The following is a 15,905-nucleotide window of genomic DNA, read 5'->3' as shown; positions in this document are numbered from 1 at the left end:
TTTTGAACAATGAAAAGATGGAATAAAAACAAGTCAAAGTTGAATAGAAATGAAATGTTTTTTTGCATTTTTAAAAAAGGTGTAGAAAGTACAGATAATTCAATTAAAATGTAAGGAGCAGAAGTAAAAAGTAGGCAGAAAAATGATTACTCCACTAAAGTGTAAATAACCAAAATTTCTACTTAAGTGACAAAGTTTTTGTACTTAAGTTACTTGACACCTCTGCTTATGATTGGCAACACCTGGATGTAGCAGAAGCTCAAAGCAAATGTAAATAGCAACAGCAAAATAAGCTGTTTGACAGAGATTTGGCAAATTTTTCATGCGTGCAACCCACTRAGCTCTGCTGCTCATCCCACAAATGCATGTTCCTMACAAATGTGGCACCATTTAAAAAGGAAATTAACAGGCTTTCTAATGGAATAGATTTATTGCAAAGAAGCATTGTTACAAAAATTGTCCATACTTTTTCTACTACTTCCTTCTACAAGCTCCACCATTGATGTATGGATATTAGTTTTACTTAAGTCATGTGGAACAATTTGTTAAAAAAATACTTTCATTGGTCCAACTCATAAAACAGCCGAACCTAAAATCTGCAGACACTGTTACACTGCAGCTTTCCTGAACACTGGACACATCTGAATGAACATGAAGAACATYATCCAGCTAAAATGATCACTTACAAAAGGGTGAAAGATACTTTTTATAATTAGAGTGAAGAAAATGTAGACAAGTTATTTTTGATTCAATCACGGTGCATTTAGTAACATCTCTGACTAAAACAATGGAACAAGTGGTAAACAATACTATTTACGAACATTGAGCAGATTTCTTTTTAAAAATTTGTCATAAAATTCAAATATATTTTATGGAATTTATGAACAATGTTTTGAACTTAGAAAGTTTTCAGAACAAAGTGTTAAAAAGGTGAGTTATTTTCCCATCACTGACTGTGCTGTAAAAAGCTGAGTGAGGATTGTGTCACATTCGTACAAAAAACTTTTTTTTTTTTACAAACACTTTAAATGTTTTAAGCACAGATGATGGGCTTGCTGTGCCAAACTGAAAAACAGAGAGGTGAGTACATCAAAGCCAGCTGTGCGTTTAGCCGCCGACACACTGAGCTCTCTCTCAAGGCTGTGTGAAAAAAAACGTCAAATTTGTCCGTCCGGTACAAAAACATTTTTGTTTTGTTTTTTTAAAACATGGCATTTAGTAAGCCGCTCCCAAAAAAACAAAACAAAAACAAAAAAATTTTCCCACAATTCACATTGCAGCCTAATTAATCCGCTTCTTCTTTGCTGGTTTAAAGGCGGGCAGCTCTTCTTCCTCCGACTCCTCCTCTTCCTCCTCACCATCATCATCCTCCTCAGAAAGATCTGAGTGTTCTTCATGAAAGACTGAAAAAAAGGGGGAGACAATTTGAAGTTAAACTGAATCAAGGATTCAGTTGTTCACAGCTGGGAACGTTTCCCTCAACAAGTTCACAAACCGTCCAGCAGGTGTCGCCATTAAGCGATTAAAACTGTGTCGACAATAATGTGGCACACAGTCATCACAGGGTTTTTACTCCCTCCATGAGCAAGATTCAAGCTTTTTTTTAATATATATTTTCAAGTTTTTTCAGCGTGCCAGCTTTTAATACACTTAGTTTACAATTAAGCTCCAAAATATTTTATTTTGGTTAAATTATAAAAGAAAATGGCTGAACAGTAATACTAAAGTGTTTTAAGAAATGAATGCTTTTTTTTTAAAGAAAGGAAAAAAAAAAACATAGGGACTTTAACAACTTAATTATAAAAATAAAACTTTAACTGGAAGGCAACTCAGTCTGCAGTGCATATTGTTGGGTATGCTGTCTCAGCTGCACAATGTTAAAAAAAATAAAATAAAAACCAAATAAACAAGCTTTGATCAAACTAAATAAAGGGAAGGATAAATTGCCACAATATAGCTTGTGGATTTTGTGTTTGTCCCCTTTAGAATAAAAGTAAATTAAGCAAAGAGTTACCAATAAGGTGCAGCCCGCTGATATTGACTGGTCCTGTTCCAGCCTTGAGCCGGATGGTCACCGGGGCTTTCAGCTCAAACTCTCCCAAACTCACCTAAGATCAAAAGAACCAAACTTTAGAGACATCAAACTTCTGCTGGGTGGTCAGCATGTAGACTTCATTTAATACATTACCATGGGCAGGCATTTAATGTGAAGGTTGGCGATGGGCACAGAAATAGTCTTTCCTTGGTGGTTCATGGCTGTTACCTCCACCACATTGCTCTCCTCCTTTGCGCCTTCACCAAGGCAAACCTGAGAGAGAAACAGCATTTATATCCAAGTAAATGCCAGTCAAGGATGGGAAGTTACACATATTTGTACACAAACAACATCATACAAGAAGAAACTAGTCTACCACTGCTAATACATCACATACACGGTGGGTGTGGTCTACATACTGTTCTGAGTTCAAGAAGGTGCTCCAGGTCATCCTCTTCATCAGCTTGGAAAGTGTAAAAGGGTACTTTCGATGACAATTCGCAACCTAGCAATAAAAACAAACATTAAAAAAACGATTAAACACGTAGCAGCATAAAAAGGCAAAAGTAATAAACTGTGGTCTTTTTTAAGAGCCTATATCATTTTTTCGTAGGGACAGCAGAGAATCCACAAACCCACGTGTGCACCGACCGAGCCGCACAAACTAACAGTTTAAACAGTTCTTACTGAACAAAAAGCTCTCCAGCTTCGGCGGTCCGGTTGGGCCGGCTTCCATAGATTCCTCGTCGGTGAAAGACATTTTGTTCAAGGGTCGCAGTTACTTTAATTGTCGGCGTTAATATGAATCCGCCTCGGAACGGCAGCCAAGAGCGTCGCAGAGCATGGGCGCATTTGATACGTCATCAATGCGCGTCTGAGGACTGGATTTGTTTTGTTCCGCCGGAGTCTTCGCAGTTGATTGGATAGTTACAGGTTTGACACGAATTTCAATTAAATTTTATTTTTACCCAGTTTCACTGCATGCTTATTATTATTATTATTAATAATAATAAAATAATTCTGTTGGGTATGTTATTATTTAATGCAAAGATGTGCAAATTTGTTCACATAATCATTATTTAATTTGACCACAGTCTTAAAGTAAAAATAAAACGATTTACATATAACTATTTAAAAATTTCATACTGCTTTAAAGACTTGATCAACATCTAGATTTACACAATGTATCCCAGCTAAATTGAATTAGCTTTGGTTATAATAAACTGATCATTTTTATGCTTTCAGAACATTTAAAACATTTCTTTGCACCATTTCCTCCTTATCTATATACAATACAAAAAAACTACTAGATATTTATGTGAGGAACAGTCACATGCAGCAACTTAATGATTTATTAGTTTTTATTACATATTTTACATAGAAATTTTACAAAGACAAGCGGTTACTCACATCTCAACTATCAGCTCGCGTGGAGCCCTTTCCCAAAACACTTTTCTCAAATCCAGCTGGAAAAAGCTCAAACAGGAGCAAACTACAAAATGCACCACTTTAAAAAGGAAACTAAATGTTTGTTTTATATGACAGAGAGATGTTGATGAATTTCACTCCATGCTGACATGTAGGACAGCTTTAAAGAGGCTGTATGAAAGTCAGCTTCCTATTTAACTTTGAGCAAAACAGAAAATTATATACAAAATAACAACRCGTCTGACTACGTTTACAGAATGTTGAAGCACAACACTATTATGCTTTAAGCTGTAAGTGGCATGCTTCTTCCTCGATGTGGCATCAGATGAGTTTTTTCCCCCCACAAATGTCCACCACAGGAAATCCATTACACCTCATGCACTTCACGAATGTACAGTTTTGAAATATCACACCGACAGCTACAGAAAGCAACTTCCATCCACATGTAACCAACAGGACACTTCTATTAAGTAGACACAGTGCTTCTTCAAATAAACTATTGATTTACAAAAACAAATAGAAAATGATTTGAAGTAGAAAACATCTAAATAGACAAAAAGATTAAAAAAAAAAAACAGCTAAAAACCTTTTAAGTTGCAGATGACCAGTGTGGAATTATCTTCAGTATTTAACCACCAAATTAACCTGAAGAACGCTCAAACTGAGAATACTTTAACTTTTATAAGATGATGAAAAATAAAGATGGGTGACTGACAAATTTCTTGATAAAYGAAACTTAGAATTTTAGGCCTACCTAGTGTTTGCCCTTATAAATAATACTGAATCATATAGCAGAACTGAAATTTTGGTCCAGCTAGGTAGGTGTTGATTTTAACGTTTATTCTTAAAAAAGGAACAAAGCAAACTTGACATTTTAACTATTCAACAAAAAAAAAAGTTTGTGAAAGACAAAACTTCAATATCAATTAGTAAATGTGTAATTATACATAAACTTTACATGAACTTTGTAGTCAGCTGTATTTCTGGAGCTTGACAAACAAAGCACAATATACAAAAATCACTCCTTGTTTGTTGCAACCAGCTGACAACTGTTAACACATTAGATACAGGGAAAGAAAGAAAAAAAAAGCAATTGCTTAAAATTCAAAACCAATAAACCAAAAGGCAGTATATGGAAGGAAAATAAGCAATTTGAAAACCGTTTAAAGTTGTAAAAGTGTTTTGGTTGCTGTTTAAATTTGTACTACATCAACAGAACTTCAGGAGTTTCAGGTTAACTTGTTTACTTGGTGGACTGCTGTGATGTTCTGTATAATATTGCAAAGCATCACGGGCTWCAACTGTCCACCCTTCAAGCGCAGACTCAGAATTCACATTTCTGGATGCACCATTTTAAAAGGTCTTCATCTCTAAAGTGTAATTCAGAACACACACAKAAAAAAAAAAAAAAAAKCATTTAGCCACATCGCACTGAAAGGCAAATATCCTGTTGTGTTAACATTGGTGTCATTTCACTTTGTCAAAAACAAAACGGCAGAATTTGAGGATTACACCTAAGATAAGGGACTCTCATTTCACAATTCTGCTGCCATTCAGACACTGACACTGTGTGTTAGAGTATGGGATCATTTCCATGTAGTGGATACTTGATCTAATCAGAAAAAGGTTTATGGAGGCACCTCTTCCTTCCACCAGGAGGTACTTGTGTAGTGGGACCGGAGGAATCAGTGCTGAGGCACTGCACTCGTATGTTACTGATTGGAGCACTTGCAGATAACTCTTTGGATCTTTCAGCTCAGGATCTGCCAAACCCAACTGAGCGATAACATCAAAGGGCAGCCACAGGTAATCTGTGTCCGACTGCTGTGCTTGTTGACACAAACTGTAAAAACAAGGTCCTTCAAAGGCGAGTCTAAATGGTAATGTGTTATAAAATCATCACAAAAGTTTTTTCTCATGAAGGTAACAAATATTGTTTCAACTGTTTAGACCTGGTCTTTTTCTGTCTACTATTCTATCAGCATGTTTCTTCAAAGGCTGCGTCCCATAATGATGACATCTTTGGGAAAGCCTTCCATTTTGGCCACTTCAAAGCACCCAAGTTTACTATAGAAGTCCAACATTCGCTTATCAGTCTGACGAACCTTGCAGAATGCACCATGGGAGCCTAAAATAAAAAGTGAGAAAATGAACCGCAAGTCCTAAAAGCATCTTACCAAACATTTAGTTTGAACAACCACAGAAGCAGAATTATTTTATATAGTGCACAAAAATTGTAGAGATGTAACTAGAAAGCTGCTACATACCATTGGCCTTAATAGAAGATAACAGACATCCCATCATGCTCTTGGCCACACTGGGATCTGTTACTTTGGCGTGAATGTCAACCTTGATGAGTGAGGGAAAGTTGGACAAGAAGGAGTCTGGAAGACCATCCTCCTCTTCATGGAAACTCAGAATCATCTTCTACAGGGATAAGAAGCAGAGTGTGAAGTAGATTCAACAACAGACAACGTACGACATCTCTAATGATGTCATGATTGTTAGACAAATGGACTGAGGTCATACTTCAGCTTCAGTGAGATCCTTTTCACAGTCAGGTTTGTGGTATTTCTCCTGCATGTGAGGAATCCAGCTCAACTTGCACTTCTTGATGAAGGGTTTCACATCTACAGTGCCAAGAGCGTAGCCGCAGATCCCCTCGTCATCCTCCAGCACAAAACCGTAGTCTGAACTCAGTGACAGGAGACCTCCGACTAACCTGTAAACAGATAGAAAAGATGTGATCAGCCACGTGCTGCAAGAAAGAAAAACTATTTCGGCTTTAGCCAGGTTTGTGTTTTACCTGTCTCCTATCAGGTCAGCGTCGTCCTCAGAGAACGGAACAGCTTCCATTCCTTCACAGTACATTTCTTTACAGATCTTATACACTGCAGTCTGTAACAAACAGTTTTTATTTAATCATACCAGCTCAACAGTGACTGAATGTATTACTGGAGTTCTTGTAAAAAGGAAGGGAAAAAAAGGGGGTGTAAATAGGCTTTTGTGTGTTAAATTGTCTTTTACCTCATCTTTGGGGTAGTATGGCCTTATCGTATAGATTTTGGAGGTCGGCAAAGAAGGTGGAGGTTGGTAGAAAAGATCGTTTGCCCCTTCTATTGGCAACAACCTCTGTGGGTATCAAAACAAAACGGTTCAGTTTRACAGCAAACGGTGGTGTTTTGGATGACTTCCTCAGAGTATATTTGCTAACTTGAGCCACTATCAACCCAAAAGGAACAACAAGAAAAGATTATAAAGAGCTTTGTAATCCACTTATTGCTAATGAAACAGTAATAACTGGTGTTCCTTGTTGATTTGACAGTAGACAACAAGAGCAAACAACTTGTTTTTTTATACAAAGGAATACAAAATGCACATAAATTGTTTCAAACAATAAATACAAGGGTTGTGTTTTGGTCTGACTAAGGCTTTACTGACTGAAGGAGATGCTCCTTTCCCTTTCACAAAGCATCGCAATAGTTCGCTGCGCATGAGCCTCCTGTTGAGAAAAATAATGATGCTGGCGCGAAAATATAGAGAACTCCTGGAAAAACACAAAAGTGAAACCAAATGTAGGCTCACTTCCTGAGCAGCTCACAAGCTGCTTTGTGAGTCTCGGTTGGCATAATAATTTGGAACTGGTCAAGTGTGTTTAATCTTAAGAGTTCTCTTTTTGTGTACATGCTTGCGATCTCGCTGGCGATGCGATGCTTGCGCGTGCGCTTGCAAAGGGTTGGCATTTTGTGCGCTGTGCTTTCCTGCAAAGAAATGAGATGTCGTGAAAATAAAACCTAGCCATGCTCGCTTGCGCCGCATGCGCCACGGAAAAGTAGCATCTCCTTGGTCAGCTGCTGAAAACAAAATTAGTTTTAAAAGGATCAGAACAGGCCACGCCAAACACTTCCTGCATATCCCTTTGTCACTGCATGTTTAAGGTCAACCAATCTTGTTGCAAACATCTATTTTTTTAAATGAAGGGGTTATACCCATTAGATTCAGCTCACCTTTGACAGACCAAACCCTTCACACCTACACATTTACCAGCYTTCTTTTTTTTTTTGCTCCTCACAGCACTTTTTTAAATTCCATTTTATTACCGTTATTTCAGTGCATTAGATACCTGGAACTCTCCTGCTAGACCTCCCCTAAAGGCCCAGGGCTCTTGGTCTCCTTTAAGGAATTGTGCTGAGGACTGACTACGACACCCTGTTAGGAGCAGAGCCAAGCGGACATTGTTACCACAGGATGGGGCTCCGATACAGATGAAAGGAGTGGGGAGATGGGAATGAAGGGGGCAATATGTAATAATACGTAACTATTAGCATTAAATAATATAAATTAATTTTGTTCCATCATTAAAACATAAAAAAGGACCTCTTATAGATTACGCTAGGAAAACATCTTGAAGACTTTGGGGCTCAGGCATCTAAACCTCATCTTTCAAGTGCACCTTTTAAAATCTATTATTTCAGTAGTATCAGACAGCATTTTAAAATGGTCTGCAAGTCCTAAAAATATTATTTTCTACAATATTTTTATTTTCCAGACTAATCATTTTTAAGAAGTTGGGACTTAATAAATACACCAACCAAAGCCAAAATCTCCCCATAATCATCTTTGTATCGCAACAGACAGTTTTAGCTGCCATCACCCCACTAATCTTAGCACCCTGTGTGAAGTCACATTCTCATTTTATCTGCCTTGTCACATGACAGAGAAACATAAGTCATTAAAAACCAGGAAAACAGAACAAGGTGCACGCTCCCCAAGCTGAATGGCATCTCAGCTTAATATTAAAAGCCACTATAAACACAAACAGCAGCAATTACCTAAAGCAGTCACAGCTCTTAACAGTCTGTATGCAACAGCGCTGCCATTAGCAAAATCCAACCCTGGTTGACAAGAAGCCTGTCATGTGACCAGCCAAATGCAGCGCGCGTGCAGGACTTTAAACCTGCTTTATGTGTGAACCTCACAATATCAAATACAATTCCTGTGAACAGCTGACGACACAGCGTGCAGATGCACCCACATGAAGGAACTCTGAACCTGGTGACCCAAATTAAAACCACAAACAGTGATTTTACTTCCATCTGAACCACCAACCCAGCCTGGACTGTTGAATAATCAATGTGTAACAGGAAGCAGGATAAGCCCCCGTTCTGTCCATCCAGCCGTGGTATATTTGAGCTTTGCACTGCAGGCAGTAACATTCCTGAGTAAAAACAAATTTAATGTGGTTTGATTACATTTTGAAGCCAAGTACATGTTCCTCTGTGTAGGTGCATCAGGCTGGTCTGAGCCATTTCTCTAAGCCTACTGACAGAAACAAAAACAAGTTAGAACGATGCTGCCAAAGAGAAAAATTTGGGAGTTAACAATTGGAATACAAACTCGCTGCGCACGCTGCGCAAGATGTGACTTCATCCCGAGGGCTGCTTCCTTTCCTCCAATTGAATCTTTTTACATAAATGAATTTAAAGATTAAAAAATTTTAATTAAATTAAAAATCATAGATCAGTTTCAAACATATACAAAGAAAAAACCAAGACAACGCCTGCACTGTGCATACATCGGCCACTGTCGATCCAGTAGCAGTAGAAACTTGTACTGTGGATTCTTCCATCTGTACGTAGTGAGGGGAGAAAACAGTAGAAAATAGTTATTAGTAAACGTTCTCAGTACAATAATTAGGGAGCGTGTAACTAAGTGCCGGCTGCAAAGCTTCCATTAAGGGGAAAGAAAAAGTACTGATGYCAAAACGAAATAGAAGTCAGCATACTGAAGGTTTTCAAATCTGGTGGTATTAAAGGATGTCCAAATGGGAGGCACTGATTTCTTCAGTAGTGTCAGAGTATTAACAACTATTTACTGATGTATCAGGCCAAAAGTGTCGATTTCTGAAGTGGTTTTTCCAGCGTGGGTATGCTGCCTGCTGTGTACTACTGTTCGCTGAGACGCCAGCTTTACAATGTAGTCGAAGACAGAAACCTGTGAATGAAACTGGGTTACAGGGAGTAACCAACAGGCCATGCTGGTACTTTATGGTTACCAAAACAACACTCCAAAAAGATGGAGGCGTTCTCTCTCAGTGGATGTCACTCAAACTGTATCAAGTGTTCAATATCAACACATTTTGGTAGGAGAGTGGCACAGCTAGTGAAACAGCCGTTCTCTCAGATATAAAAGATGGGAATGACCCTGATACAGATTGAGCCAACAGTACGGAAAGTGAAAACTCTCCAACAGCCTTGTTTTAGAGACTACTCCATGAGGCAGTGCTGCAAAAATGTGCAGCAGTATTTTAAATACAGACTCAGCTTGGTTTATGTACCAGAATGGCCTTCCACACTTAGTCAACTCGCTCTCCAAGCGTGCGCGCGCGCTAGTGCATGGAGGGAAGGGGATGGGCATTTTCTCCTGGCACCCATCCCCGCAGCCAGAGAAATGGAAGTAGCATATCTGAGGGGGACTGCAGCAGTGATGTCACTGGATACACAGCAAGCAGCAGTAAACCCTGCTTGGACAGTCTCCACACAGTCTCAGTTTAGACATCAATAAGGGCAACCTTTTATTGGGATAAACAGAGGGTACCAGCAGTGCAAGCGGCATTCAGTCTGATAAAAAAGCAACAATTAACGTGTGGAAAAAAAAAGAGCTCATCATTGAAAATGGATACCTTTGGCCTGTACTAAGCCAATCTATTACGTCCTGCTGTTCTTCACAGATGGTGGTATTACCCATAGATTTAGTGCTAATAAATGTTTACTCTATGTGGTTCATTGTTACTGGTCAGAAATCACCTGTTAAGCAGATGTTTTTTTTAATTACAAAACTACATTGCTTTAAACTACTGTAAAATCCATGCAGCTAAATAATGTGTGCATCTCTAATTTATTTTTACAAAATGTGTTTCTGAATATGACTACATTTAAGACTAGACGCTAAAATCCATCTTTCTAAAAACAGAGGCCCTTGGTTTCTTTGTATACATACCTAACCACTGAACAAATGACTTGACCATAGAAATGATGCTCTTGATGTCCCAAATGTAAGGGTAGAGGTCATACAGAATGGTGCGGTTGGCGGTGTTAGACAGTCGTGTGAACATGTGGATGACGGAGCAGCACATCTCTTCAAACTTCTCGGCCCGCAGCTGCCATTCTGCAACCTAAATGCGTCAAATTGGAAACAAGGAAACAAAGAGGGGGGGGGGGTGTCATTGACATTATTTTTACAAAGCTAATATTTTTAGTTTGTCTTACATTGAATAAGTAATTATTCAGTTCAGCTCAAGTACCCATTTAACCTACAAGACTACTTACATCACTATTTAGTTTGCACTTATGTTTTTCCACTGTCAAAATGTCATTTGGGGAATAATGTGTTTTTATATGGAAGGTGTTGTTTTAACAAACAGGGTATAACAAGCTGCTGTGCAAACATTACATTCCTCTGAAAACCACACCACCCAGTGGGCAGCCGAGGTAATACACATCCACCATTTTGTTTTCAGCTCCATTATCAGCCAGTTTAGTTAATAATGTATGTTTTCTCACAGACTCTCCTCAGTGAAAGTTTTGTTTTAAATTTAAAATTAAAAAAGCTCACCTTTTCGTTGTCTTTTCTCTTGCAGTTGACACTAACGACGCTGCTGTTAGCTCTGAGCCAGTTAAACTCCTTCAACATCTGCATTGCCTTGGGTCCATGTTCATAAGGCAGATAAAAGAGCTCTGCGAGTAAGCACAGGTCCTCAAGCAAAGGAGGCTCTACTGTAAACAGGGGCTTCTCATCGGGACCAGGCACAAACACATCCTGAGGACACAAGAAAGCAAAAATGTGAAATCTACAATAGTTACGCTTTAAGCTTCACACAAGCTAAAAAAAAAATGACTAATGTCTGCAGTACCTGTTTGAGCTGATCATCCGTCTGCATTGGTGCAATATCACTACCAGAGTCCTCCTGAATCGACTCTTCTGAGGACTTGGACTCTGCCAGACTTTCCTTGTCCGTATCCATAGGTCTCAGGTCTTCAGCCATCTTTTCAGGTAAAATGGGAGCAATAGTTTTCTCCTCGGGATCAGCCTCTGTTTCTGGGTCGTCCTGCTTCTCCACAACCATCTCCATGGGTTCTTCATCTGAATCCTTCTTTTCCACATCCACCTGCACAAGCACACAATGTAAATGTTCATCTGATTCTACAAGTTAGGTGTCTGTACTGTCTTTAACTATGCAAAAGAAACCCTGAGGACAAGAACTGAATCAGTGAGAATGACCTGAACATTTACTCAATTACATTAAGATAAATAAAACTTGAAAAGRTCTCGTTCTCATTTTCAACACTGTGAAACAATAAAACCCACCTCCTCTACCTCCTCTGTTTTTGCCATAGGGTGTGGCAGTGGATCCAGGCAGAGGGCGGGCATTAATGGAGACATAATGGGTTGCTGGAACACAGTTGTGACTGATGTGGAGGAGCAAAGGGTCGGAGCTGCCATCGATGACACGTCGATGAGCGTGCTTTTAGAGCCGCTCTGAGGCACCTGTCGGCCTAAAAGAGAACAGTGTTAATAATGCTCTGATGTTCTCGCTCTCTTCTAAGCGACATTTGTAACACTGGAATTACTCTTACTGTTGTATTGATGCGACACACCAAATTCTCTGAGCCACTCGGTCAGAGCCAGTTTTAGAGCGAGCTGTGGGCTGTAGAGCATGTCGGTCTCCAGCTCCTCATCGCTGCCTTCATTCTCAAGCTTGATTTGGATGGAGACGGTGCTTTCTTCACCATCAGCTGAAAAAGATGATAGAAATAAGGAATAACATTTAATAACCTGTACTATGTTGGAATATTCAAATATATTACAACATCAAAACGGCTGAATAGGTTTATACTTACTCATGACCACATCCTTTCMAACCCCATTCATGTTAGACTTGTACCAAGTAGCCAAAGTGTGGATTGCTATAAAATTTGTTTCAAACTCGCAGTTGGGATTGGTGAGGACTCCCTTTAGTCTTGGGATTAGCTCCGTAGAGCGGCCCTTGTACGGCCCCAAGAAAAGCCTTTTCTGGTCATAATCGTTGGCATGAAAATTGTCCCAGATTACTGGGGACCTTCTTAGGATTTTTGAAACTTCCTCAATGGACTCCACTGAGATTTCTTTAGACACGACTTTGGGGCCTAAAGAAAGACAGCATTTACAAATTAACAGTTTCAGTCGATGACAATTGGACAAACGAGTGTGAGTATAATAGTAAAAAAAAAAGTGCTGATCAGTTGACATTAAACATTTAGACCTACCTGTCCACAACACATCAATGTCCGGTAACAGTTTCTCTCCAACTGTTCGGAGGTAGGGGGACTGTGAGACATTTGGGTAGCAGAAAGTACCACAGTACTCTGCAAAGCAAGAACACAAAAATAACAAATAAACTAGCAGAACAAAACAAAAAGGAGTAAATATATAAACATAGAAGTGGCATACCTGTGGGGCAAAAGAGAAAGGTTTCTGGCTCTCCCAGGTACTGGTAGATTTCATTGGTAATGGAAACCTGAGCGTGCGCAAAAGAGCTGAATACCTCTTTGTCCGCAGGGCACATGTTGTGGTCAATATCGTCAAAAAGTAAGGCAAATGACTTGCAGCCAAAATGAGTAACCTAGAGAGGAAAGCACAAGGTTTGCTAATAAATGGAAGCAAGTTATGATGTTGCTTGAAGATAATGCAAGACACTATTATAGAAAATGCAACCCGAGTAAAATATTGCAAACCTGATCAAGTTTCCTCTTGAGTGCAGAAACTTCTTTCTGATTAGAGAAAGTTATGTCTAATCCAGGTGAAATGGCATAAATAAACTCTATTCCATGCTCCTTGGCAGCGGCAATTAAAGTCATAAGTTGCTCTACAAAACAAGAGTGGAAAAACAAACAAAATCATTTAGCAATTTTGCTTTCCTTATATAAATATCTGAAACATACAGCCTGCTATGCATAAAAAAAAGCACAATTCAATTTTCTTGCCTTTAAACAGCTTATTCTAAAATCTACTCAAAGTAGTCACCTGCTTCTTCCACTGAATAAAGTTCTCTCCAGAACATTCTGTGTTTGTAGTCATCTTTGGGAGCATAAAGGTATGTGTTCAGACCCCATTTTTGTTGCCTGTAAAAGTATGTATTGTAAATAATAAGGATCACAAAACATACTAAACTCTTATAAGCACGGGTACTGAAAAATAGAGATTACCTTCTGAATAACTCTTTCCTCTGTTCCATTGTCCATGGGCGCCCATAAAAGCCTGCATGAAAAATACAGCTTAAAAATCAGCTTTCGTGCAGTCTTCAGTATAATTAATCTACAGTTCCGGTTGGTTTTAATTAGAATAAGAAACAACAGTTTGCCCATGAGTGTGAAAAGTGAAAACACAAGGTTTGTGTGCATATTGATGTCTAATTCCATCTAAATAATCACACTGCCATAAAATTTGAGCAGGCAGCATTATTACTCATAAAAAATTGCTTATGATGTCCTGCCTATGTGGGTCAAACGATTCTGCTATGATTTTCTTTGTATGTAAGACAATTGTTTATCTTGGATGTGATGCTAAAGCTAAATCGAGCACAATTAATATTTTAAATAGAGGTCACATTGTTTTAATCCAATTAAAATCAGTTGACCTGGATTACAAGTCTTCCATCCATACATGCAAATATTTTGAGTTCACACTTATATATATATATATATATATATATATATATATAATCTGCAAAATAAGCCCTAATCTATTGGTAATTTTACAGCAAACAAACTATGTAGGATTGGTGCAGAATTTGAGGCTCTGGTTCTGAATGCACAGGGTAAGCATTGCGTCATTTATTATGTTTCCTTTTCATTACCTTCCACGACGCCACTGATGAATTTTCTGTGGTCCGTAGATTCGACTCCGATGTCGGTGTCCGCCACTGGGCCCGGGGCCTCGACACAAGCCTCTCCAGAGACTGGGCTGGGGCTCGGCTCAACATCCAGCGTTGGAGTCTCCAAAGTCTTATCTTTTTGCACCATCGTCGTCGGCGATTTTTTTCCCTCGATACGCTCACAAAATCCCGACAAATTCAGTGCAATTTGCTAATTGCGGATATTTAACGGGCAAATCCGACCGAGCGGGTCGGTGTCGGAGAAAGAAAAGAAATCGCGTCAATGAATGTTAATCGTCGACCAGCTTATAAGCGAAGCTGTTTTTGTTAAAGTTCGCTTTACGGTTTATACTGAATACAAATGCTAGCGAGATATTAATAAATGCGTGAAAAATATACGCGCAATCAGTCCGTTTTTCGCCGACCGCTCTTCTTCTCCTTATGGTGAATTTAACCTACTTTTTGCTGGTTCTTCCTGTTTACACCATGTACGCATGCTCACGAGACCGGATCAGACCAGTCAAAACTGGATCTACGTGACAAAACACTGCAAAGATCGTATGCTTGCGACAAGATAGATAACCCCTCACTAGGCAAATGCCAACGTTATGAGCACTAAAATTGACAATTTGTTAATTTTCTTCCAATTTGTTTGTTATGTCTGTAGTTAGGTATCTAAGAAAAACTACAAGTGTATCGATACTATTAGTTATGTGTATAAGTAATTCAAATAGCTTCGAATGATTAAAATGGCAATAAAAACGTTTTACTTTCATTAAGATTACTAATAGCACAACTAAACGATGCTTTAACAAATAAACAAAGCTACTTGTTAGTGAAGAAGTGGACAATATTGAAACATTAGTTCGGATGTTATGGTATACTCTGTGATTTTCACTAGTCTACAATGTAATTGTAAATAGCAGTGAAGTATCTTGAGATTCCCAATCATTTTTAGGAATGCAGATAAGATTCAGTTTTCAAACAGGAGATGTGCAGTCTTCTTTTTTCACTGATGTCAGCAAAAATAACCAGTGTCTGAATAACATTCATATGACATTTTACATTCACACAGTTATTGTGTGATGAACAATGCTTTTACATAAATGCATGGGTGGTGAAAGCTGTTGGATTAAGATTTTGGTGAAAGTGTTGTTTTTTTTTCCCTGCAGGCATTTATCACTTTGTCATAGGTGCTGCAGAAAAACCTGACTTTATTTACAAAGAATAGTCACAATTCAAAGCACTTGTGTCATTGATTAGATATTTGTTTATTGAGCACAAGGACTTGTTTTGTTCCTTTAATTGTGCCATTATTTTATGGTGGCAGTCCAGCACACTTCTTACATACGAGGTACTATAGAAAGAACAGCATCATAATGAAGTTCGAAAGCAGCACCACTAAATTCAAAAAGAAAAAAATTGTATAGGTCTTCTGGACGGGTTCTTCTCTAATGAAACGTTTCGTCTCTCCTCCAAGAGACTTTTTCAGTCTGAGAGTTTCCGGCAAAATTCAGGCTTTTAAGCCCT

The 15,905-nt window shown here is 38.7% G+C and overlaps 2 protein-coding genes across 5 annotated transcripts; both read right to left on the bottom strand.

Annotated features, from left to right (window-relative positions):
• Window positions 1-411: 411 nt before the first annotated feature.
• On the bottom strand, window positions 412-2,876 carry npm3 (nucleophosmin/nucleoplasmin, 3). The gene is made up of 5 exons (XM_014032740.1): window positions 2,723-2,876; window positions 2,455-2,540; window positions 2,189-2,308; window positions 2,015-2,108; window positions 412-1,403 (listed from the first exon to the last, which is right to left on the bottom strand). Exons 1-5 carry the CDS (start codon window positions 2,793-2,795, stop codon window positions 1,282-1,284), a joined length of 495 nt encoding a protein of 164 aa, XP_013888194.1. The 5' UTR covers window positions 2,796-2,876; the 3' UTR covers window positions 412-1,281.
• Window positions 2,877-3,371: 495 nt separating this feature from the next.
• oga (O-GlcNAcase) lies at window positions 3,372-14,883 on the bottom strand. 4 transcript variants are annotated; one of them, XM_014032735.1, is made up of 19 exons: window positions 14,358-14,883; window positions 13,708-13,759; window positions 13,526-13,623; window positions 13,237-13,367; window positions 12,953-13,124; window positions 12,769-12,867; window positions 12,364-12,648; window positions 12,100-12,258; window positions 11,831-12,018; window positions 11,376-11,630; window positions 11,078-11,281; window positions 10,463-10,637; window positions 9,039-9,092; window positions 7,587-7,672; window positions 6,491-6,595; window positions 6,270-6,361; window positions 5,993-6,185; window positions 5,731-5,890; window positions 3,372-5,591 (listed from the first exon to the last, which is right to left on the bottom strand). In XM_014032735.1, the coding sequence occupies exons 1-19, from the start codon at window positions 14,521-14,523 to the stop codon at window positions 5,455-5,457; spliced, it is 2,811 nt and encodes a 936-aa protein (XP_013888189.1). In that variant the 5' UTR covers window positions 14,524-14,883; the 3' UTR covers window positions 3,372-5,454. The 4 variants fall into 4 exon arrangements, with proteins under 4 accessions (XP_013888189.1, XP_013888190.1, XP_013888191.1 ...); XM_014032736.1 differs by having other exon boundaries at window positions 11,840-12,018; window positions 14,358-14,834; XM_014032737.1 differs by lacking the exon at window positions 9,039-9,092 and having other exon boundaries at window positions 14,358-14,831.
• Between the last annotated feature and the right edge of the window lie 1,022 nt (window positions 14,884-15,905).

This window comes from Austrofundulus limnaeus, unplaced genomic scaffold (assembly GCF_001266775.1).
Source record: "Austrofundulus limnaeus strain Quisiro unplaced genomic scaffold, Austrofundulus_limnaeus-1.0 Scaffold1525, whole genome shotgun sequence".
Classification (NCBI taxonomy): Eukaryota; Metazoa; Chordata; class Actinopteri; order Cyprinodontiformes; family Rivulidae; genus Austrofundulus; species Austrofundulus limnaeus.
The sequence above is the reverse complement of the archived record's forward strand: the minus strand, read 5'-3'. Positions and strand labels throughout refer to the sequence as shown.

What these genes read in the sequence shown, in the direction of transcription:
- npm3 (XM_014032740.1), bottom strand. Translation starts at nt 2,795, where the DNA reads ATGTCTTTCACCGACGAGGAATCTATGGAAGCCGGCCCAACCGGACCG. An exon ending in ACATTAAATGCCTGCCCATG is followed by an intron (nt 2,109 to 2,188) that starts GTAATGTATTAA and finishes TTTTGATCTTAG; the next exon opens with GTGAGTTTGGGAGAGTTTGA. An exon ending in CAGCGGGCTGCACCTTATTG is followed by an intron (nt 1,404 to 2,014) that starts GTAACTCTTTGC and finishes CCTTTTTTTCAG; the next exon opens with TCTTTCATGAAGAACACTCA.